At 45.0% G+C, this 25,384-nt stretch overlaps 1 protein-coding gene across 3 annotated transcripts in view; it reads right to left on the bottom strand.

The window, feature by feature from the left end:
- Positions 1–23,765, bottom strand: part of CTPS1 (CTP synthase 1) — a 32,936-nt gene extending 9,171 nt beyond the window's left edge. The window contains exons 1-11 of one of the 3 annotated variants that reach the window (XM_050798772.1): positions 23,583–23,765; positions 19,966–20,144; positions 18,443–18,613; positions 15,967–16,067; positions 14,503–14,619; positions 11,972–12,055; positions 11,376–11,456; positions 6,854–7,005; positions 5,410–5,542; positions 1,861–1,949; positions 706–800 (exon numbers count right to left, since the gene is read on the bottom strand). In XM_050798772.1, coding sequence (XP_050654729.1) covers positions 706–800; positions 1,861–1,949; positions 5,410–5,542; positions 6,854–7,005; positions 11,376–11,456; positions 11,972–12,055; positions 14,503–14,619; positions 15,967–16,067; positions 18,443–18,613; positions 19,966–20,131 — 1,189 coding nt within the window. In that variant the 5' untranslated portion in view covers positions 20,132–20,144; positions 23,583–23,765. Of the gene's footprint in view, positions 1–705; positions 801–1,860; positions 1,950–5,409; positions 5,543–6,853; positions 7,006–11,375; positions 11,457–11,971; positions 12,056–14,502; positions 14,620–15,966; positions 16,068–18,442; positions 18,614–19,965; positions 20,145–21,427; positions 21,559–22,863; positions 23,130–23,582 lie in introns of those variants that run through there. The other 2 variants (XM_050798763.1, XM_050798753.1) reach the window with 2 other exon arrangements.
- Positions 23,766–25,384: the final 1,619 nt, after the last annotated feature.

The raw sequence follows: 25,384 nt of genomic DNA, 5'->3' as shown, positions 1-25,384 counted from the left end.
GTTACACTTTACTTGTATTAGATTTCAAAAACTGCATGTAAAGTAGATAAAAATTCTAGATTTGCAAAGTCATCTGATTTTAGAAGTAAGTGATATTCTATTCAGTACTTTTTTCTTCCCAGACAGGGTCTTGCTGTTGCCCAGTCTGGAGTGCAGTGGAGCAATCTTGGCTCACTACAGCCTCGAATTTCTGAGATCCAGCAATCCTCCTGCCTCAGCCTCCACAAGGGTTGGGTTTACAGGTGTGAACCACCGTGCCTAGCCTCAGTACTTTAAAATTCAAGTTTTCTTACCCTAAGTTTTTATTTACAGTTGTTCAAGTTGAAAATTACTAAAATGTACAGCACCAGGAGGCATCCAAAATCATTTTGTCCAATTACAGTCAGCTGTTGTGCCAAGTGAGCGGATGTAAAACTCAACATCACGTGTGCTGCAAACAGCTGGGTTCATTAAATGGACAGGAATTCACAATTCATTCTCTCAAAATTCCACAACATCTACATGTAAGCTCATAAGCATAAATAAGCTTTCCATTTTAAAAGACTGAATTTGTCTCCAAAGAGAAACATGAAGGCTTCTGCTGGGGCTCCTATCCACAAAGACAGCACGTTTCAGTAACCCCCCACTTTGTTCATCGGCCCCCATGTGGCACCGTTCCCCAGTCTTTCCTACTCTAAGTGAAGACTGCACTGCAGAGCTCCTTACCCAAAAAAGGCTTTTTCTGATTTCGAGCCCAGGCAATTGCTTGGATTTTTCCTTCGGTTCCTCGAACACCAAATCCTCCTGGAACCAGCACTCCACTGCACAAAAGAACAAACCACAAAGGCAACTCCCCTTTTCTACCAGCCCAGCTTGCAATAACCACCTAAGGGGCCATTACCAAGACACTGAAGCCATGAATTAACCCCATACATTGTGCTATTAGGACAATGAATTGTATGTAAATACTATGAACTTAGAAACTGCATACAAAACTATGGACTTTTCTTGTAACATAAGAACATGCTTATTGCAAGGGAAAAAGATAGTACACATAACTGCAATACTGCCCCTGCACTATCTTTGGTACTCAGTTGTCCACAATTATTTTTTCTTGAGACAGGGTCTCACACTGTTACCCAGGCTGGAGTGCAGTGGTGTGATCACAGCTCACTGCAGCTTCAATATCCCAAGGAGCTGGGACCACAGGCATGTGCCAACACACCCAGCTGGTTTTGTTGTTTTTGTTGTAGAAACAGGGTCTCCCTATGTTGCCTGGGCTGGTCTTAAACTCTTGGGCTCGAGCAATCCTCCTGCCTCGGCCTCCCAAAGTTTTGGGATTACAGGCATAAGCCACTGCACCCAGCCCATAATTTTAAATACATATATTAATATAAACAATTTATTTTACCTCTTGGCTTAAAATGCTCCCCTAAGAAGGGGGCCTTTCTTCATCAGCTTTGTGTGCCGTACTGACCAAGACACTCAGAAGAAGGTGTACACCTCCGTAATATTCAACTGTTCTGGTGAACCAGAAACTCTTGCTAATGTTTTTACTATTATAAATAACAGCTGCCAAAACAATTTATGAGATTCTACTGATGGGTACTCATCAAATGTTCTGGATGAAAAATCGTTAAATAAGCCTCATCAATAGATGCATATGGCAAACAGTATCAAAATCAAAACAGCTTTTCAGATCCAATGATATTGACACACTGCATTTTTAAAGGATTAAATCAGACAGCAGGTAGTCTTTCCAATAATTAAAAAATATTTTAACAAGTCAATTACCTACTATTAGCACATGAAAACAGAGGACTCTGTCATTAAAACAAACGAAAAGAACCCCGGAAACCCAGGGCAGTGAACTCTACTCACTGAGCACTACAGAGCTTCTGCCAAGCTTCGTGGTAGCGCACGGGGTCTTCCTGCGAGGTGATGGGCTCCAAGTCCATAGAATCTATGTACTGGACAGCGTTCAGACAGGGGAGAAAAGCAGGCTCGTGACTCGAAGCTGTGCTTTCTTAATTTTTAAATAATACTATCATTTTATCAAAGTTCTGTCTTCCTTAATTCTGGCTTTAAAGTGATCACCTTGATACATTTAATAACTTGAAATTTTTTTAAATATGAGATTTTAAAATACAACAGTTTCCTTCAAAATCATTAAATTCCCAAATCTCTCTCTCTCTGCACTCTACTCTGTTCAGGATCTGGCCTCTGCAGCAGACTCTAGAGGGCTTTCTGTTCAATGACACTCTCCTCAGCCTATCTTCTGCCCAGCTTTTGTGGGTTTTTTCTTTTTCTTTCTACCATATTGAAGCATAATTCACATACAATAAAATACAAGCATTTTAAGTGCATACTTTGAAGAGTTTTGTCAAACATACACATGAAGGTGTGACCACCACCGCAACCAAGACATAGAATGAGCCAGGTGTGGTGGCTCACACCTATAATCCCAGCACTTTGGAAGGCCGAGGTGGGTGGATCACTTGAGGTCAGGAGTTTGAGACTAGCCTGGCAAACATGGTGAAACCCCATCTCTACTAAAAATAAAAAATAAAAAAAATAGCTGGGTGTGGTGGCGCACACCTGTAGTCCCAGCTACCCAGGAGGCTGAGGCAGGAGAATTGCTTGAACCCGGAAGGCGGAGGTTGCAGTGAACGGGGATCATGCCACTGCACTCCAGCCTGGGTGACAGAGCGAGACTCCATCTCAAACAAAAACAAAACAAAATGTAAGTTACCATCTTCCCAGAATGTCTCCTCTCTACCACCTACCCCAAACAACCTCAGATCTAATTTCTATCATCACAGATTCATTTTGCCTCTTACAGAACCTCATATAAATGGAGCCAAATAGTATATAACCTTCTGTATCTGGCTTCTTTTGCTTAGTGTTTTTGAAGTACATCCATGTTGCTGTGTTTATCAGTAGCTTGTTCCTTTTCTTTTTTAACTTTTTTTTATTTTTTATTTTTGCAGAGATGGAAGTCTCGCTATGGTGACCAGGCTGCTCTCAAACTACAGGCCTTAGGTGATCCTCCCACAGCAGAGCCTCCCAAAGTGTTGGGATTATGGGCTTGAGCCACTGTGTTCAGCCTGGTTTGTTCCTTTTCATTGCTGAGTCGTTTTCTACTATATAAATAAACCATTACAAATTTATCCATTGGCAGGCTATATTTAGGTTGTTTTGAGATTTCAGCTATTACGAATAATTTGTCCATTTGAATAAAAATCTTTTTTTGTGGACATATTTTCAAGTCTCTCAAGTGAGTATCTGGGAATGGACTTATTGGATCACATGTCTACCTTGATAAGAAACTACAGACTGTTTTCTAGTGTGGTGGTGCCATTTTACACTCCCAGCAGCAAGGTAAGAGCTCCACAGCCTCTCTAACACTCAGCCGCTCTAGTGGGTATGCGTCACGATCTCATCGTGACTTCATGTGCATGGATTTCCCTGACAACTAGAGGTGCTGAGCACCTTTTCGTGTATATCACCTACACCTTTTTTTGGAAGTGTCTGTTCAAATCTTGTGCCCACTTTTTAAATTAGGGTGTTCACTATTTTTTTACACTCTCCTACCTAAACCCTGCAGTTAGTTCCCTGAACCTCAGGGTAAGACCCAGATTTGGCCCAGTTCATGGAACTGTGGGCAGGCCCTCACACCAGCCTATCTCCAGACAGCCTCCAATTCACAATTTCCATCCACAGTGTTTCCAACGGCTCCACATCTCCAAGCCCTTGAACGTGCTCTATCTATTCTAATAGGAATGCCCCTTCCAAGCCTTCTCCATCCTACCCAACCCGACCTGGTGTCCCTCCATGAGGAAGTCTGCCTTCCTCATGTGTCTGCCACGGCAGGTTCAGCCTCTCCTATGTGCTCCTTCCTACCTAAGAGACTCAATATTCCTTAAAGGCAGAGACTGTTGCCTTTTCATCCATCTCTCATCCTCTGCCACCTAACAAACACATGGCAGCCACAGACTAACTCCAAGTGAATAAAATAAATGAATGATGGAAAGAACTAGCAAGAAAGAAGTCAGGCCTGTAGAATGGGATTTAAATTCTTAAAACATGTACAACAGGTCATTTTGCAGGAACCTGTCCAGCAGCACAAAGCAAACTAAATTCTCACGCTGAGAAACACCTGGGAAGTAGAAAGCAAACCCTAATGTGGGGACAGCTACATGGGGCCCGGTTTACAACCTCAGCACTGAGCCCCAACTTTACCTCTGACCTTCATCTCCTCCTGAAAAGCTCCAGCTTATGGGCTGGGAAGAAAAGGAATAAAGAGGACAGGCAGAAGGGAGGGTTTTCAAAGACAGCTGACATAGCACTTACCATATGCCAGGCATAAATCTCAGCACTTTGTATTCATGAACTTCTTACAACCACCCTAGGAGGAAGGCCCCATCACCATCCCTTTTTAAAGACGTGGAAACTGAGGCACAAAGAGGGTTAAGTAAGTTGTCTAGGTCTCACTGCTTGTAGATGACAGAGCTAGAATCTAGTCCTGGTCACCTGGCTCAGGCATCCATGCTTTTTTTTTTTTTTTTTTTTGAGATGGAATCTCACTCTGTCACCCAGTCTGGAGTGCAGTGGTGCAATCTCGGCTCACTGCAACCTCCACCTCCCGGATTCAAGCAATTCTCCTGCCTCAGTCCCCTGAGTAGCTAGGAATACAGGCACACGCCACCACGCCTGGCTGTTTTATATTTTGAGTAGAGACGGGGTTTCACTGTGTTAGCCAGAACACTCTCAATCTCCTCACCTCGTGATCTGCCCACCTCGGCCTCCCAAAGTGCTGGGATTACAGGCATGAGCCAACGCGCCCAGCCACAGAATCCATGCTCTTAACCATGACACTCTACTGCCACCCATAGATAAGTAGGGCCATGCCCCACCATTCCACCAGCTCAGCTGCTGCCCGCCATGGCACAGACCAGAACACAGTAACTACCATTTACTGATGCAGTGCCCGCCCTGCATCCCAGAGAAACCTCACAGCTCTATGAGGTCAATACTGTCATTCCCACTCTGCAATAAGTGAGGAGCACAGGTTAGGAAAGGCAGCCCACATGCCAACAAAGTCTTTGAGAGCCTCCAGCTGTCAACTGTGCAGCATGCCTGTGGTCCACCAGCGGCCCCCATTTCCACAGGGCATTTTATTTGGTTACCTGATAGTCAGAGCCAAGAACTCAAGTCTCTCTCACCCTCTCCTCTAGCCATCTCTCCCCTTCATTAATTCCTGAAAATGCTCTACTGTCTTCTCGAAGCCAGGAAGCAACCACAAATCTTTTTAATCCCTAAAAAGTAATTCCGAGCTCCAAAAACAGAAAGCAGATATGAGGCGGCACCTAGGAGACTACAGACTGCTTCCTGCTCATCTGTCGGCTGTACCTGTGCCACCCTCCTTACCTTGATTTCCAATTTGTGGTTGATGGCCAGTGCAGAATGCTCCAGAGCCTTAATGACAGAAGCATAGGAGTCTGAGAACTTCGTGTATTTGCCCACAAGGGCAATAGAGCAGGTCTCCAGCAAACGATCATATCTATCAAACAAACGTCAAGAAATACCCAGTTACTCAGAAGGTACACGCTATCATGAGACCAAAATAGCTATTTTAAGAGAAAAAAAAACACGTCTGGCCAGGAGTGAGCTCACGCCCATAATCCTATAATCCCAGCACTTTGAAAGGCTGAGGCGAGGGGATCTTGAGCCCAGGAGTTGGAGGTTACAGTGAGCTGACTGTACCACTGCACTAGAGCCTGGACAACAGTGAGACCTGCCTCAAAAACCCCCATAAAAACACATCTGGGAAGAATATAACGGGAATGGCTATTATCTGAGTTCTGTGTAGAGACCAGTAAAGAGGAAGTAATTTTCAGATCAACATGGCAGGCTTTGTAAAGAAAGATTTTTTTTTTTTTTTTTGGGAAACTTATAAAGAGACAGTTTCAGTACCTCACACAAATTTGCCTACAAAAACTTTTTTTCATACCAAAGGCCAAAAAAATTAACAGACATAAACAGACAATTCACAAGAATTAATGGGATGAAAGCAAGTGTCAAACAAATTATGGGACATTCACAAAATAGAAAAGTCCCCACTCATTAAAAGTTTTCATTGTAGAATATAATAATAGAACAAAATGCTTATAATGTTTTATGAAAAAAGATGATAAAACTGTGCGATTCTGGTAGCTACATATAAGCAGACAAAGACTGAAGGGAAAATGTTAAAATGAAAAACGATTCTCACAGAGCAATGGAATGAGTACGCCCTCTCCAAATGCTTCTAGGCCGTCATATTGATCTTGCAACTAAGATAAGGCCTGCCCATTGCTCTAAGACACGAAGTGAAGATCTCTGAAGGGATGTGACAGAACCACCGAGCCTTAAAAGAATGTAGTGGAGTAGGCAGCAACACATCCCCTTCCTGATGTGATCCCTTTCTGGTGTGGGGTGAGACACACATTCCCTAACACAGCTCAGATCTCTGGGGTGGTACCCAGGAGTGCTCCAGCCACTGTCAGCCATTCATGTGGGCTTCGGGTATGCACATTCACCCGCTGCCACCGGGATGCCTGTTTGCACTGATCTTGGGAAGGGACAAGTGTGTTAAGACATAACCCGAATTCAATGCCTGCAGGCCCAGCACCTGGCCTGGCCCTATCAGGATCTCCTCATCTGTGCCACAGCAACATGATAGTTAAGATTCTTTCTGAACATGTCTTACTACAAAGGCCCTTCTAATGTGTGGATGGCAGAAGTGCAAAAGTGCTAGGGCTAGAGTCAGCTTCACCAGCCCTACAAAAAAGTAAAGGAGGCTAGAGCTCCCAGCTCCTCATTGCAGGCAAACCTGTCAGCCATCTCTTTCCATTTCATCAGCATTTTTCTTGGCTGCCTCTCAATAGGAAGGTCAAGTCTTCGAAGAAAATAATCTACAACCCCTTGCTCCTCTAACAACAAGGGGACTCGGTAGATGGATGAGACATCGTGGACGCAGATCACCTGTTTAGAAAAAAGCAAGTTATTAAATAAAAGCAAAAACTTACCAGGCTTATAGCCTCCTACTAGCTATGTGACCTTGTAAAAATATTATGTATTTGAAAAGAGAAAAAAGGACAATTTTCTAGATAAAGATAAATTACTAAAACAGACTCAAGAATAGAACAGAAAATTAGTGGCCAATCTATTATGAACATGGATGCAAAAGTCCTTTAAAAAAAATTCGGCCGGGCGCGGTGGCTCACGCCTGTAATCCCTGCACTTTGGGAGGCCGAGGCGGGCGGATCACGAGGTCAGCAGATCGAGACCATCCTGGCTAACACGGTGAAACCCCGTCTCTACTAAAATACAAAAAATTAGCCGGGCGCGGTGGCGGGCGCCTGTAGTCCCAGCTACTCGGGAGGCTGAGGCAGGAGAATGGCGCGAACCCGGGAGGCGGAGCTTGCAGTGAGCCGAGATGGTGCCACTGCACTCCAGCCTGGGCGACAGAGTGAAGACTCCGCCTCAAAAAAAAAAAAAAAAATTCATGGCTGGGCAAGATGGCTTATGTTTGTAATCCTAGTACTTTGGGAGGCCACGGCAGGAGGACTGCTTGAGCTCAGGAGTTCGAGACCAGACTGGGCAATGTGATAAAACACTGTCTCTACAAAAAATACAAAATTTAGCCAGGCATGGTGGCACGTGCCTGTAGTCTCAGCTACCTGGGGGGTAGCTGAGATGGGAGAATCGCTTGAGCCTGGGAGTTTGAAGTTGCAGTGAGTTGAGATTGTGCTACTGCACTCCAGCCTGAAAAAAACACCCAAAAATTAGCTGGGTGTGGTGGCATGTGCCCATGGCCCCAGATACTCGGGAGGCTGAGGTGGGAGGATCACTTCAGCCTGGGAGTTGGAGGTTGCAGTGAGCCAAGATCGCATCACTATACTCCAGCCTGGGCAACAGAGCCAGAACCTGTCTAAAAAAAAAAAATTCATGATCCAAACCACAAATGTAGTTTAAAAAAATCATGTCCACGAACCCATGAATAGTTTAACTAGGAACAGTGGTTCTCAAACTCAGCTGCATACTGGAATCATTCAGAGCTTATAAAAGGTCAAAAGCCCATGCTGCCCCGTAGACCACTTGAATTAGGATCTCTCGGGGTAGGAGGCAGGCAACAGTACTTTTAAAGCTCCCGAAGCGATTCCAGTGTGCAGTCAAGTTTGGGAACTACTGCATTAGGAAATTTAACAGTGGAATTCACCACATAAATAGAAAATTGATTAAGGAAGAAAAAATTCCCTCAGTAGATGCAGACTTGATAAAAATTCAAAACCAAATTCATAATAAAAATGATTGGTAAATTAAGATTAGGGAAAATTCGGCAATATAAAAAACCCACAGTAAACATCACATGGTTTAATATTAATGCTTACTATTTAGAGTCCAGAACAAGGCCAGAATGGTCACTTTCAATACTTCTATTCAATGATGTACTGAAGATACTAGCAATTATCATTAGATAAGAAAAAAAAAAAAAATGAACCAGAAAACAAGAAGCGGTTGCCACTGAATAAGGCATACAATATCACTGCTTATCCATAAAAACCAAAAGAATTTACAGGTAAACAATCAGTACTAATAGAATTTTAGTAAGGTTGCTAGGCTATAGATGAATGGACAGAGGTCAGCAGGGTCTCCTATACATGGGCCATAGCTAATCAGAAAATGTAATTTTTAAAAGTTCACAGTAGTAATGAAAATTATGAATAGCTATAAATAAATCTAAACAACTTTATAAAGATTAGTAAATCTATAATGTACCTTTATTTTTAAAAAGTATAGAATAGTATCCAAGGATAGTCTTTTCAACAAACAGGGCTGAGACAAGTAGATATCCACATGTAAAAATCTCAACCCTTACCTCACACTACTCACAAAAGTTAAGCTAGAATGGATCCTGTAAGACCTAAAACTAACTTTTACAAGAAAATCTTCATGACCTTGGTTAAGCAAGGAGTTCTTAGATACGACAGTGAAAGCACAATCCATAAAAGAACAAAACAGACTGGACTTCACTGAAATTTAAAAGTGTCTGTGCTCTAAAAGACACTATTAAGAAAATGAAGGCCAGGTGTGGTGGCTCACACCTGTAATCCCAGCACTTTGGGAGGCCGAGGCAGGCAGATCACCTGAGGTCAGTTCGCAACCAGCCTCGTCAACTTGGCAAAACCCCATCTCTACTAAAAATACAAAACTTAGCCAGGCGTGGTGGCACACGCCTGTAGTCCCAGCTACCCGGGAGGCTGAGGCAGAAGAATCACTTGAACACGGGAGGCAGAGGATGCAGTGAGCAGAGATCATGCCACTGCACTCCAGTCTGGGCAACAGAGCAAGACTCCATCTCAAAAAAAAAAAAAAGAAAAAGAAAAGAAAATGAAAAGACAAGGCACAGTTACGGAGAAAGTATGTGCAAATCACATACCTGATAAAAGAGTTGTATTCAGACTATATCAAGTCAATTCAGTAAGATAAATATTCCGATTAAAAGAATAAGCAAGGCTGGGCATGGTGGCTCACACCTGTAATCTCAACATTTTAGAAGGCTGAAGCAAGAACACTGCCTGAGCCCAAAGAATTCAAGACCAGCATGGGCAACATAGCAAGACCTCATCTCTACAAAAAATAAAATAGCTGAACATGGTGGCTTCCGCCTAAGGTATGAGCTACTCAGGAGGCTGAGGCAGGAGGGCTGTTTAAGCCCAGGCTGCAGTGAGCTATGACAGCACCACTGCACTCTAGCCAGGGTGACACAGCAAGACCTCGTCTATTAAAAAAAAAAAGGCAAGGCCGGGCGTGGTGGCTCACAGCTGTAATCCTAGCACTTTGGGAGGCCGAGACAGGTGGATCACTTGAGGTCAGGAGTTCCAGACCAACTTGGCCAACATGGCGAAACACCATCTCTACTGAAAATACAAAAATTAGCTGGGCGTGGTGGCAGGCGCCTATAATCCCAGCTACTCTGGAGGCTGAGGCAGGAGAATCACTTGAACCCAGGGGGTGGAGGTTCCAGTGAGCTGAGATTGCTCCACTTCACTCCAGCCTAGATGAAAGAGTGAAAACTCCATCTCAAAAAAAAAAAAGCAAAAAAATTTAAACTTAAACTTAAATATGGAAATACTTATTACATTTTTAATAGTGAATAATTTTAAGACTGGGCGCAGTGGCTCACGCCTGTAATCCCAACACTTTGGGAGGCTGAGGCAAGTGGATCACCTGAGGTCAGGAGTTTGAGACCAACCTGGCCAACATAATGAAACCCCATCTCTACTAAAAATACAAAAATTAGCGGGGAGTGGTGGTACACACCTGTAATCCAAACTACTCAGGAAGCTGAGGTAGGAGAATCGCTTGAACCTGGGAGGTGGAGGTCACAGTGAGCCAAAAGATCGCGCCACTGCACTCCAGCCTGGGTGACAGAGTTAGACTCCGTCTCAATTAAAAAAAAAAAAAAATTGAGCAATTTTAATGACAACCTATTCTGCTACAGAATTAAATTTCCTTCACTTGCTAGGACAGAAATATCTAAAACCTGGCCAAAGCTACATGCTCAACGTATCACCACTGGAATTTCCATACTAAGCACCACACTTAGATACATTACAGGTTCCAAATTTTGGATTTCCTGCATCATAGGTGCAGTAACAATAACACTAACATCTCTGTGACAGCCTACAACACCCTAGACACCAGGCACCAGAAACATCAAGTTGAATGAGGTGGCCCTTGCCCTCCAGAAGCTCAGAGTCTGTGAAGGGAGATACACACCACACATGTACACACACACGTGTACACACGCGCGCGCGCACACACACACACACCCCCACACACCAGAAAGATGGGCCCACTGGCAGCATACGTGAGACACCACACAGGAGCCCAGAGAAGGACGCAGTTAACCCTGAAGGCCAAGGGCCAGGAGGTTTGGCAGTTAAAGCTTCTCAAACAACACTGTCTTCGCTAGAACCTGAAGGATGAGAGTGAGTAGGAGACCGCCAAGCCAACAGGAAGAGGGGGACATGGGTTCTTAACAGAAATAGCCAGTGCAAAAGTACAATCACAGGGACAGTGGGGGTACTAGGGGAACCGAAAGATACTCCACCTGGCTGGAGCACAAAGTACAACGAGGCACGGAGAAGAGGCAGGAAGGACACAAATGTGTTTGGGGAACCAGGAGAGGCAAGGAATGGCAAATCAGAGCCGATGGCGATGGGTTCTTCTGGAACAGCCCACTATCTCTAATTAGAAAGTAACACAAGCCTCATGAAACTCATCAAGAGGCTTTAGAACAATTAAAAGCAAAAAACAACTTATTAGAGATGGGAATTTCTACTCACTTGTTCAGGCTCAACATGGCAGAACATTGATATTTTCTCCTTCACTGATGTGTCAAGTGGATTTGAGCACCTGCATACGACCTAGCAGTAGAGAACAAGATGGCTTAGACAGAAGGAAAAGATGACAAAAGTAGGGGTTTTCCCTGATTGAAATTAAAACAGACTTCACATCGTTAAGATGAACGAAAATGTTAATCTCAGCACCAGGCACATAATCCATAAAAATATTATGACCCGTTTCAAAGCTAACATCTCTAAACACCAAACTGGAGAAATATAAGAGAATGGCAATACAAATGAATACATTAATGAACTACAAGAGCTCTGGGGTTTTCCTCCATTAGTGTTCCCAGGTGGGAGTAAAAATGAGAATAAAAGGACTGAGAGGAAAAATAAGGTCTGGGGAGTACAAGACCTAACACGTGCCAAGCAGGAACAAGTGGCAAACTAGAGCCCGGTTCAAAGCACTAATCCTATTTTCCCCATCATCAATTATCAAAAGCAAGCCAAAAAGACAACGGTCTTGTCTGTCATGAAAGAGTGATCTTAACTACACATAAAAGATTACACTGAAACCAGTTATCAGGAAATCTTACCAGATCTGGGGAAAGCCCAAGCCCTCGAAGTTCCCGAACACTATTCTGGGTGGGTTTAGTCTTCTGTTCCCCTGTTGAACTTGGCTATTTTACAAAAGGGAAAAAAAAAAAAAAAGTTAGTTTCTCTCTGATAAGGAATTTTCAAGTATGACTTTTCCTTGAACCCCTTTTAAAAAGGAAATAGATCATTTGGTCACTTACATAATTTAGCTTTTATGTTTGTCAAAGTTACATGTGCATGCATTTTAGAGTCAAATGGTTCTACCGAGCTTGTAAGCAGTATCGGCCCTCACCCACTCTCCCCTTTCCAATCCCTAGAAACCACCGCTCTTCAATTCTTAACTGATCTTGCTGGTGTGCCACTTCTTCACATTTACTTGGAGCCATTTTCTATTGATTTCCCTGTTAAATGAGGATCCTGCCCCCATTAGACACTTTCCTGTGCCTGCAGCCCTCTTTCGGGTTTACATCCTTTTGAAGTATTTAAATACTGTTCCCAAACCACGTGCCACACTTTTCCTTTCTGGACTAAATTATCTTTATTCTCCTCTCACACTTAACAGATAGACGTTACATACGGACTTGTAGGATGGAAATCATTTTCTGTTGGACTTTTTTTTAAAATAGACACAGGGTCTTGTCACATTGCCCAGGCTGGTCTCAAACTCACAGGCTCAAGCAATCCTCCCACCTCTGCCTCCCAAACTGCTGAGATAACAGGTGGGAGCCACCATGCCCAGACTCCACTAGAATTTTTAATGAAATCGCATCACTGTCTTTTAGCTTCCAGTATTGTTGCTGAGGGGTCCAATGGCACAATGATTCTTGATTTTTCTCTTTAGAGCCTTTTAGAACTTCTGCCCCATTAGTCTGAACCTTCACAATAATATGCCTTGGTGTGGGTCATCTGTCATCCAATATGCTAGGCACCAAGGGGGCCCCCTTTCAACCCAGAAACTGATGTCTAGAAATTTCCTTGAATTGTTCAGATAAGGGGTCAGAAATTTTTTTCTGTAAAGGGCCTGATGATAAATATTTTAGGTTTTGTGGGCCACACAGTCTCTGCCACAAGTATTCAACTCTACTGTTCCAGTGCAAAAGCAGCCACAGACAGCACATAAACAAATGGACGCAGCTATATTTCCATAAACTTGATTTCCATAAAGCGGGGGTAGGTTCCTGTGGCCCATAGGCCATCGTTTGCTGACCCCTGGGGTTCAGATTATACTTCCGTTTCTCTGTTCTTATTTTTTGGAACTCCTATTATTTGGAAGTTAGAACTTCTGAGCCGGTCCTCTAATTTTTCTTACCTTTTCTCCTATTTTCTATCTCTTAGTCTTTTTGCTGTACTTCCTTAGGTTATCTCCTCAACTTACTTTCTCTTAACTTTTTCATTTCTGCTACCCAATTTTTAATTTCCAAGGATTCTTTTATGTTCTCTCAATGTTTCTTTCTTACAGCATCCAGTTCTTATCTAATGGATATACCTTATCTCCTTTTAATTTTCTAAGAATAGTAATGACTGCTCATTTTTGGGTTTTTTTGTTTTTTTTAAAGTTTCCTCTGCTTGTAGAGCCTCAGTTCCCTGTAAGTTGCTTTCTGTTGCTTGGTCTCTTACCTATCAGATGCTTTCTCCAAGTGTATGGAGGCCTGCTCCAATGCTACCTGTAAGTTCTGTGTGAGTGGGTAGGCTTGTCTTGGTGAAAATCTGGCTGGCTTATTTCACGGGGAGCCCCCAGAGCCAGTGTCTTTTATCCTGGGCTATCCATACCCCAGAGGACAATCTTACAATCTCCCACGTGGAATGGCCAAGCCTGAACATGTCAATTCTGGGAACCGAGTGGTGGAAGAAGGCAAGGAGTGTCAACAGCGTAACATTACACACAACCCCATGTTTGTAGTCCAGTGTTACCGCCCTCAACTGTCCCTAGTGTCTGCTCATCCAGGAACCCTCTCCAGAGAACAAGCCTCCAGTCTTCTGCCAAGGTGGGAGGAGGTTAATGCCCAACTGTGCACTTTAGGAAAAAGATGTCAGGGTCTGAGTCTTCTGAAGCAGTAGTTACATAAGGTCCACCCTCATCCCGCTCCTGAGCTTTGGGTTCTGCAGGGCAAACAGGGTAGCTTCTCTGCTTTCATTGCTGCAGGCATAAGATCTGGCACTCAAGGTCAGCTTAGTCGGTTTCTATGCATCCATCTGCCTTCCAGCTTCCTAATTTTTGTTACTATTGACTCCTCTCCACAAGATTTGCTTTAAAAACAGCCTCTTTACTCTAGTTCCACCATACTGTAAAGACAAATGCACACGGCCAATCTACATCTGCAAATGCAACTGCCCTGATTTTTCAAATGTTTTCTATTTGATCTTTTCAAAAAAGTATGATTGTAACAAATTTAAACTTACAAAGTTCTTTATTCTCTGCTTCCTGCACCTCAAGTGAAAACTACTACACAATAAGTAAAAACCATTCCAGTTTACCTTTCCTTCCTCCTCTCCATCTCTCCCAGAGTAAAACTTTCAATGTCTTACTTACCTGGGGAACTAGACTGACATGGATGTTACAAAAGTTCTCTCTTTTGACCTTGAACTGGAACTGACGGAAGGCCTCAATAAAGGGCATGCTTTCTATGTCCCCCACGGTTCCACCAAGCTAGAAGAACAAAGTTGTTTCAGAGGTTAGGCACTAAACCCTTCTCTGGCAATTTAGTTTTCTAACAACTGTCTGTCTTCCTGATTCAGTGATGCGTAATTATGTAACGTGGACTCTCTAACCCTGTATAATGTTAGTTAACAAGAATTAGACATCTCTTTGTACTAAAAGGTTACTCTTTTGGACAGGCTCATCGTTCCCAAAGGTTATTGTGGAACTTTCCACATCATTTCAAGAAAAAGGTCAGCTGAGAGAGGTGTCAGGAATGTTATCTGTATCGCAGTGACAAAGCAAAAAAAAAAAAAAAACCTAAATCTTATCTCCTTAGTTAACCATAAATAATTTTTTTTTTTTTTTTTTTTTTTTTTTGAGACGGATACTGTCACCCAAGCTGGAAAGCTCACTGCAGCTCCGGCTCCCGGGTTTACGGCTCAGTGGCTCACATCTAGAGACGGGGTTTCACCGTGTTAGCCAGGATCGATCTCCTGACCTCGTGATCCGCCCGTCTCGGCCTCCCACTTTACAGGCTTGAGCCACCGGAGGCCCCAAGAAAAGCATCAGTTGGCTGGGCACAGTGGCTCACATCTGTAATCCTAGCACTTTGGGAGGCCAAGGCAGGCAGATGGCTTGAGCTCAAAAGCCATTGGCAAAATGGTGAAACCCTGCCTCTCCCAAAAAAGTACAAAAACTAGCCGCGCATGGTGGTGCACACTGTAGTTCCAGCAACTCGGGAGGCTAAGGTAGGAGAACTACGTGAGCCCAGGAGGTCAAGGTTGCAGTGAGCCATGACTGCTCCACTGGACTCCAGCCTGGGTGACAGTGAGACCCTGTCTCAAAAAAAAAAAAAAAAAAAAAAAAAAAAAAGCATTGGTTATAAACAAACTGCTGGAACTTCTGAGTCTCCTGTTATCTGAGGAACACTGAGATCTAACAGCTAGGATCAGCACAGCAGGAGTACAGATACTGAAACCAAATGAAGCTCATTTGGAGATGAATGCTCTTGCCAGAAGAAAGCAAAAGATCTGCTGACTTGCTTAAGAGACAGATGAAAATGTGTCACACTACTCATGGGAATAGTCAGTACTAAGTAAATCTATAAATGCTAAAAAAAAAAAAAAAAAAAAAAGAAAAAGAAAAAAAAAAGGAGCACTCTTTGGGCAAAGTACGGTTTTCCTTTGCATGGCCATTCCACATGACTGTTACTATGCCCTTACCTGCCACATTGCAACATACTGCACCAACACAGATAGGAAGGCCAAGGGCTCCACTGGGAAATGTCTTATCAGTTGTTGATGGCTGACTAAGGAGATGAGTACACTTGTTCACATGTGCAAGAATCATACAAACCTCAATAACACACACTTGAGGTTCCAGGCCATCTTCATCTACAGGTATTAGCGCCTGTCTCATTACCCACTCCTGGATTGCATCTGTGATATGAGGGACAACTGGGAAAGAGAAAACAAACAGGGAACTTACGCTTGTCCATCTACATTGATCGAGACAAATGCACTGACTGTGAAAACAAACTGCGGCACTCTCTGCCTGGAGACAGTAGCAACAGGGTCATAAAAATACTTTTGAGGCCCCCTTTAACTGGTCTCAACAAATCTCTGAGCTCACACTTCCTGCAGCCAGATGTCCAAGTTGTTGCTGGAAGCCCTGCAATAGAGCAAGGCTGAGAGTAGTGTCCTGAGCCACACGGGCACATATGCCCCTGTGCAGAGTCACACATCAGTATGGCCAACCCTATTGCTCACAGATGAAGGTGGGCACACTACACTTCAGTGCATTTCCAGGAACAAGAGACTTCTGGGACCCTGTTCCATATGTTTCCAGTTTACCAAAGGGTAAACAATCTACTGCAGTGAGCCAGCACAGCACAGCAGAGTCGTTAGGAGCACAGCACCCGGGGTCAGAATGTCTGGATTCAAACCTCAGTCCCATGACTCGTTAGTTGTGGATCTTTGGGTCAATTATAGAACCATTTTAAGCTTGTTTTAACCATTTTAAGCTTAACAACATGTTAAGTTGTGGAAATTTTGTTAGACAGCACCTGTAAAATGCTCGGTAGAGCACCTGCCATGTCAGTGCTCAAAGAATGCCAGCAATTGCTCAACACTTCAAAAATCATAGTTGCTGGGCACAGACTGCAAGTTCCTAAAAGGTGAAGATTACTGTTTAACTCCAGGTCACTCCAGTTACAGCAATGCCTCATGCACAAGGATATTCATTTGCCTCACGCAGGAGAATATGCATTATCTACTCCACACGTGGTGTCAAAGTGATCTTTTCAAATTCAAGTCAGAATTCATCACTCCCACGCTTCAACTTTTCGGTGGCTTCCCACTTCTCTGAGTACACTCCGAGCTTCTTGCTGCAGCCGAGACTGGGTAGAACCTGGCTGTGGCTACCACCCCCGCTCTCTGACCATCCCCCTCGGTCACTTTGCCTCAGCCATGCCGGCCTCCCCTCCATTCCTGGACCAACCAAGCCTTCGTAGCCCTGCGCCTCCACACTTCTCATTCCACTCTCCCTGTGACTGGCCTCTCAGCTCAAATGGCCTCTCTTGGGAGGCTCCCCAACCACCTGCCCAAAGTGGCTTTTCCCAGTCATTCTTTCTGTCATCACCCCACTTGGATTCTTCACTGCTTCTGACAGACGTCTCGTTTTGTTGTATGTTTGTTGTTTGCCTCCCCCACAGGTAACCTCCGTGTGGGCAATGACCTCTCTGGTCTTGCTCATCACATGCATTACCAGCACCAGTGAGCGTCTGACTGCAGTGAGCATTCAATGCAAATTTGATGGATGATGAATAAACAAACAGCAAACTGTATAATCAAAACCATTCTAATTCCCGATTCCTTTCTGTGTGTCAGGAAGTCAGGGAACACTTCATTGACTTTTACTTCCTTTAATCCTCCTAACAACCCAGAGAGGTAGGTGTTGTTACTGTCTCCATTTTACAGAAAAGGAATCCACATTTCAAAGAGGTTAATTTGCCCATGTTCACAAAGCTAGTGAGAGGGGAAGCTAAGATCCAAATATGACCCAATTAGCCCAGAATCTCGCCAGGGCAGCCCCAGACCAGAGCCAGCTGTCAGTGTGACCCTCAGCTTTCAGGCCAGTAAAGTCTAAAGCCAAAAGCAGATTTGCTCTCATAACTCAGATTAAAGCCACTTTTCAGCAACCCCTCCAAATTTGGGCCACTGCCATTATACTAGATCAGTAGTTTTCCATCCCCACCTTTTTAAAGCAGCAAAACATTTTCCTTAAATGAATGCTTGTACAAAACCCCGAAACAGCAAATAGATGTAAGCGAAACTGTGCCAGTGAAAGCTTGGGAGGACCCAGAAACCCACTTCTCAGGCTCCTCCTAGGCCATATGGCATTGACGGCCTGGAAACCAGTATACACAATGGATGCTCATTTCCTTCTCACTTCTATACATAGTAAGTCCCAGATGCACACATACATGCCATCTGGCTTAATGCCCTAATCGAGTTGCCTTTACCACTTTCACACTCATTACTGTGTAAAAACAACAGTTCTCTGGACTCATATCATGCTGCCTTGGCAGGACTGACAAGCTTCAATGAAGAAGTGGTTCTTCAAATTCTTTTTTTAGCAAACAACAATATAATTCTGATTTTTCAACTGAAGGCATATTTCAGTAACAATACCTTGTGAGTTTCATGCTGAAATCACATACGATGTAAACTTTTCTACTCAAAAGGGAATTATACATCTGTGTAGAGGTGGGAGGGGGGAAGAAATTAAACTGGTTAAGACTTTTAAGCTCTAAAGGTAAATCCAGTATTACCTTGGACAGTTTTCCCCAAGTAATCTCCTTTCCGTTCCTTGTTAATGACATACTGGTATATCTTTCCAGTGGTCAGATTATTGTCCTTGGTGAGGCGGATGTCAAGGAAACGCTCATAGTTACCCAGGTCAAGGTCTACTTCCCCCCCATCATCCAGCACAAAAACCTCACCTGCAGTGAACAGAGAAACCATTTAGGTTAAGTGAAAAATACCTATACCGTGGCACAACTGCAATTCTGAAATAAAACACTCATAACAACGTGTGCAATTACATGATAGGAAGCACAGAAATTCACTTCTAGAAAACTAAACATGACACACAAAAAGAAAAATTACCAGATATTCTCTAAAAGGTAACTTCATACTTCTAGTCTGTCAACAAACTCATTCTTAAGAAGAGTTATAAAATGGCAAGGGATGGGAGGGAATGACGGGCTGTGCGTATACAGGACCCTACAGTAGTATATAGCATCTGCTGCCTAGGGAAAAAAGAGCCTTCAGAAAAGTCTCCTAATTAAGCATAATATGGTTTAAAGTGTGATAAAAATATTTGATTCAAAGCCTGGATATATGCATATTAAGTTTGTGCTGATTACAAAAATCAGCTTTTGAGCTCTGCTTTTGTTCTAAACAAATTTGTGAAACTGCACACATTTCCCCCATTCCTTTGTTGCACATTCATTCCATGAAACTTCACTCTAGAAATTTTGCCCAGAATGATTCATTCCTACCACTACAATAGGAGACAAGCTCAAACACAGGAAAGGAAAAAAATGTCTCATTTTCTCCCTCAGAGAGATAACTCATCCTCTGCTCAAGAATTCTGTATTAAATATCACTCAAGTGTACGGATCTTTTCCTGCTGCTATTTGTTACATGAGGATTTCTGCACTAGTGACACTTAATGCTTGTAGATTTTCACCTCAATGCTAGAGAGTAGGAGTATGAATGCAGAATTTTAAAACAAGAGCTATGTTTTAACATCTCTCCCAGTTTTAAGCAATTAATCTTTGAAGTAACAGCCACAGTCGCATGTCACACAGTTGATAGGTTCTCAATAACAACAAAGAAGTAAAATGCAATCGGGCATGGTGGCTCACACGTGTAATACCCAGCACTTTGGGATTACAGTGGGAGGACCCAAGACCAGCCTGGGCAACATAGTGGAACCCTACCTCTACAAAACATTTAGAAATTAGCCAGGCCTGGTGATTTACACCTGTAGTCCTAGCTACTCAGGAGGCTGAGGTGAGAGGATCGCTTGAGCTAAGGAGGTGGAAGCCACAGCAAGCCATGATCACACCACTACACTCCAGCCTGAGGGACAGAATGGGATCCTGTCTCAAAAAAAAAAAAAAAAAAAAAAAAAAGAATTCTTCCTGTCTAGGTGAAAAAAGTATCATTCTGCTATATTAAGGGACCTGTTAGAAGGCAGAAAATAAAAGTTATGCAAACTGCACATAATTCCCAAGTGCTGACATCTTCCACATGCAATTATTATGAAGAAATCCACTGTGCTTACCATGCTCATAAGGAGAGAATGTTCCTGCATCAATGTTAATGTAGGGGTCAATTTTGATTGAAGTTACATGTAAACCACATGACTTGAGTATTGTGCCCACACTGCTGGCAATGATTCCTTTTCCAATTCCTGATATAACACCACCAGTAACCAGAATATACTTCATTTTACTCTTTGACCTGGAAAAGAGAAAAATTACAGATGAAATAAATATATCTCAACAAACCAAACTCATCTGGGTTCAAATACTGGCTCTGCCAATTATTAGCTATGAACCATCTTGAAGCCTTAGTTTCTCTGTCACAGGACTTCAAAAGGTTGTCTTCAGGTTTAAATAGGATCGTAACAAACATCTCTTGGATCACTGAATGGCTTTAGTCAAATATGTGTAGAAAAACAACTGCTACTCTAATAACATAGTTTTTTGTTTAAAGCTTTGACAACTAATAACCTTCAGAGTCAACCTAATAAAACCAGCTCTAAGCTGGTTGATGTAACACTACAACCCACATGTCTGCTGACATCCCTGCCAGACACTGAGATACCAGGCAGGTGCCTCATTGTTTTCCCTACATGGGAAAAAAATTCAAACTTGGATAAGCACTCCAGTTCTCCAGGAAATAAATAATGTCTTTGGCTAAACTACAATGTATCATCAAGAAAACAAAGCTCCTCTAGGTTATAAAAGATAGACTAAAAGGAAAGAACATCAACACTGAAAAGTGGTTGCAGTTAAACCAAAATTCCTATAATTAAAAGGAATTCCCCGGCTGGGCACGGTGGCTCATGCCTGTAATCCCAGCACTCTGGGAGGCAGAGGCAGGAGGATCACTTGAGGTCAGGAGTTTGAGACCAGCCTGGCCAATATGGGGAAACCCCATCTCTACCAAAAATACAAAAATTAGCCAGCTGTGATGGCGCACGCCTGTAGTCCCAGCTACTCAGGAGGCTGAGGCAGGAGAATCGCTTGAACCCAGGAGGCAGAGGTTGCAGTGAGCTGGAATCACGCCACTGCACTCCAGTGTGCACGACAGAATAAGACTACCTCAAAAAAAAAAGTAGTTCTCTTCTATAATTTAACAATAACTTGATCCTTGTCAGAAATCTCTCCCAGGCATGCAATGAAGAGAGACTGTAAATACTGGGGGAGAGGGACATCAGATAAGAAACGAGTCTGAAGCACATGATGGGCGGAGGACTCAAAGAGAGGGGAGATGAGATTAAATCCCAAGAGTGTGCCACAGTGGCAGGGAAAGGAGAGATAAAAGAAGATGTAAGGGCAGCAGAGTCAAGACACAGGTGAAAACAGCATTGACAAGAGGTGAGGAGACTGTGACAGGCTCATCACGGAGGATTTATCACTGGTCCCCAGCTTCAGAGGTCCAGAATCGTCCATTTGGTCAGCAAACCCAAATGTGACCAAAATGAAAAACACAATAGGAAAGTAGCAGAAAATGCTTACTTTGGCATGGTCAGGACATTTTCCTCCTCAGGAACGTTCCATGTGAAGCAAAATTATGATAAAAATAAACTAAGGAACAAGAAAAGTAGGGAGTTGTGCTTGAAGCATTCCCCCGCCCCACCCCCTCCCCAGAGCAGGAAAGCACACACTTGGCAGGGAAGGAAGAATGCTCAGAAGTCTTCCCGGCTCCAAAGGCTCTTTCCATCCTCTGCTGCAGCATTTCCAAAAGCATGCTCCCTGCTTTCAACAAAATGCATATGGGATTCTCAAAAAGGGTTTTATGGATATACATCAGAGAAATGCTGATTAAACCAAGTCATTTAACGCAAGAATCCTGGGAGTGTTTAGTAAGTAAATTCGCACTATCATCACTGCTATACAGTATGCGGTGTCTCCAAGCTTATCTGACCCTAAGTCTCTCACTTTACAGTTCCTTATTGACACATGAAAATCAGATTTAGGTACATTTTACATATGTTCTAACCAGACATATCTCTTACTGAGACTATACCCTGGTCTCCCTAAGTTTTGGATGATCCCAGAAATTCCTCTGCCACTCTGAGTGAGTTACTTCTACAAAAGATTCATCTTATCCAATTACATTTGATTTGTCCCAATTTTACTCTAAGAGGGTAACATCTCTCTTTACGTTCTTTAGATTCTCTCTCTAGATTCTTGCAGTCTCAGTGCCTGGCAATAAATACGCCAATGTACACAAAGACCAGGCGGGAGGCTCATTCATTCATCCTTATGGGGTACTGACTTACATGACAGCTACTGTGCTTGGGGACTATAAACATTAATCAGATTTGGGCCCATATCTCAACTTTCTGGCAGTCCAGTTGGAGAGATGAAACATTAACAAATAAATGAGTAATTCAGTGATGGTGGAAGCAGACAGAAAACATGTTTAGACTATAAAGGGGGACGAAGAGAGCAGAAGCTTTCAGTACCATGGCATCAGAGGAAGGTAAGAGAAGTCCTGGGGGTAGTGGGCGGATCCAGGCGGCTTCTGTTTTGTAGATATGACTTGCAATGGGCCTTGAAGGACTGACTGCAAGACTCAGAGCACAGGAAAGGGAACAGGGTGAACAGGCAGGTGCGGGGCAGCTACAGAGAACAGAGGTTAAGGCCAAGAAGCAGAAGACGGGGAGGGAGGGATATATGGTGGAAGACAAACCGGAAAGGTAGGCAAGGGCCAGATCATGTAAAAACTGGCATGCCCAATCTGAACTTAATTCTGAAGGTGACGGAAGGTGCAAGAAGGTTTTCCGGCACGGAAGTAACGTATATCAAGACACATCCGAAAATTCAACAAAGATTGAGGGGGGGAAAATGCTTTTTCTTTCAATGTTATGAGATGAAGTGCCAGCCCCCATCACTCGTGTGCAGACCTCAGTCATGTCACTTGAGCTGCCTGCAAGGCGCGTTCTCACCTCAAGAAATGGGGGTGAGAATCTCCACGCCGCCCGCGTCACAGGGCCGCTGAGGATTCGAAACTGCAACGAGTGTGGACGGAAGGGCGCTACGCAAACGTGGTGAGCTCTATACACTGCCAGCGCCCCGACTCCCGGCCGTCGGGAAGGGAGAAAGCCGTGGGGCCCAAAGGCCAGCCGCGGGGCCCAGGGCCGGAGAGCTTGCAGGCCCCCTCGTCCTACGGCGCGGAGCCGCCCCGCCTAGCCCCAGGCGGCTGAGCCCGAGGCCCGAGGCCCGCACCGCCTGAATGGATGGGCGGCTGCCGGGCTTCCTCGCAAACGATGAGCAAGGACGGGGTTGGGGGGGCGCTCCACGCCCCTACGGCCTAATCCGTCCGACGAGCCCGGCAGAGCTGATTCGGCGCGGCCCAGCGCGGCGGCTCAAGCACCGCAACCTCTGAAGCCACCCCGCGCCCCGCGCCCCGCTCGGCCCCTCTCCCCAGCACCGCCCGGCCACGAGGCCCGCGCGCGGGAGCCAGCAGCTCGCCGGCCGGGGCGCCCGCCCCACTCCCGTTAGGCACACAGCCCATTGGGCAGGACGCCGAGTCACCTCGCCCCTGATTGGTAGGAGCGACGTCCGTCACCCCGGCGGCGGGGCTATTCGGCGCCGGGCTCAGCTCGCGCCGCTGACTCCTGCGCGGGAGAACAGTTTCCCCCTGGGATCCCTGGAGTCGGCCTACCTGCGGCCGGCTTCAGATCCTCCCGTCAGCGACAGAGTCGGGCCGGCGACGCGCGCGGAGCCCCGGACAGCCAGTGAACAACCCCGACCGCATGCGCCCGGCAGTCTTTCACGGAGGCGGGCTGTAGGCTGTGCGCACGCAGAAGGTGGAGGGCGGGGCGGGCCTGGAGGGCGCGGGGCGGGGCGGGGCGGGGCCCGGCGTGCGCAGGCGCGGGGCCAGCGGACCTCCTGGCCGCCTCGGCTGAGCTGAGTCGCCGGCGGTTCGAGGCCGGGCGAGGTTCGGCGTGTCTGCCCCTCTGCTTCCGTCCCAGCCTGTGGCCCAAGCTTCCTCTCTTGAAGGGGAGAATGCTGTTTGGGGACTCACACCTGGCCTATTAGTCGCCTGGCCTCGCGTCCTCCCACAGCGTTCTCCTGGAGTTCTGGGCGTCGCCTTCCATCCAATAGTTTTTCACTGTGGGCTCCTGGCGGTGACGCGCCAGCGCATCTCTGCCTCCGGGCGAGGGACAGCGGCAGCGCCACCCCTGGCCTCCAAGACGGAAGTGCGGAGAGCCGCGCGGCGCTGGCTCCTCGTCGGCCTCCCTCCTCCCCACACCTGCCCCGAAGGCGGCTGCTTTGGATGGACTAGGATCCCGAAAACTACGGTTTCATCTAGCTATCGCTCCCTAAGCACCGACTGTGCCACGCACTGTGCCGGGCACCGAGGGACCCTCTTTTCGGACTAACGATGTAGGGAGGCACACTGAGCAGCTCATTACACTTCATGGTTGTCATGGGTGCTTGCTGCAGAGATGGCTGGTGCTGGGGCAGTGAGTGCCCAGCTCGGGACTGACCAAGTCCGGTGGGGGTTGGGAATTCAGGCGGGAAGCCCCCTCCTGAAAAAGTGACTTTGAAGCAGAGACCTAAGTAGACTGGCAAAGATGAGAAAGGGAGAGGCGGGGATAAGAAAGTGAGGCATGCTTGAGCCCAAAAGTTCGAGACCAGCTTGGGTAACATAGCGAGACCCCGTTTCGTATAAAAATAATAATAATAGGCGGGCGCGGTGGCTCACACCTGCAATCCCAGCATTCTGGGAGGCGTAGGCGGGTGGATCACAAGGTTAGGAGTTCAAGACCAGCCTCACCAATATGGTGAAACCCTGTCTCTACCAAAAATACAAAAATTAGCTGGGCGTGGTGGCGGACACCTGTAGTCCCAGCTACTCAGGAGGCTGAGACAGGAGAATAGCTTGAACCTGGGAGGCGAAGGTTGCAGTGAGCTGAAATGGCACCACTGCATTCCAGCTTGGGCGACACAGCGAGACTCTGTCTCAAAAAAATAAAAATAAAAATAAACAGTAATAATAATTTTTTTAAAAAGTGAGGCAGAAGGAAAAGCCTGTGTGCAAGACCAAAGAGGCCGGCACAGCCGAATTGGAAGGCCGGTCTAGCCAAGTCCGTGAGGGCCAAAAGAAGCGAGATTAACATGAGATCAGGTTGAAGAGTTGGGTAGGACCATACTGTGAAGAGCATTATAGACAAAGCAAAGGCTTTTCTTTCTCCTAGGGATAGCGGAAAGCCATAGAAACTTTTGAGAGGGTTTTGACCTTCCTTTGGGTAGTGAATTTATGTAAATTGTTATAATTTTTCCCCAAACACTACACAAGGGTATCCATGAAAAGTAAATCTCTTATTTCTGTACCCCAGTGTTCCTGTTTTGTTCCCTAAAAGCAGTTTGCCACAAGTTCTTAACTATCTTTATTGAAGGAATTAAAAAAAAAAAAAAAAAGATGTGATGGGATCAGATTTGTGTTCCAGGAAAATCGTT

This window comes from Macaca thibetana, chromosome 1, assembly GCF_024542745.1.
Source record: "Macaca thibetana thibetana isolate TM-01 chromosome 1, ASM2454274v1, whole genome shotgun sequence".
In the NCBI taxonomy this organism is placed as follows: domain Eukaryota; kingdom Metazoa; phylum Chordata; class Mammalia; order Primates; family Cercopithecidae; genus Macaca; species Macaca thibetana.
The sequence above is the reverse complement of the archived record's forward strand: the minus strand, read 5'-3'. Positions and strand labels throughout refer to the sequence as shown.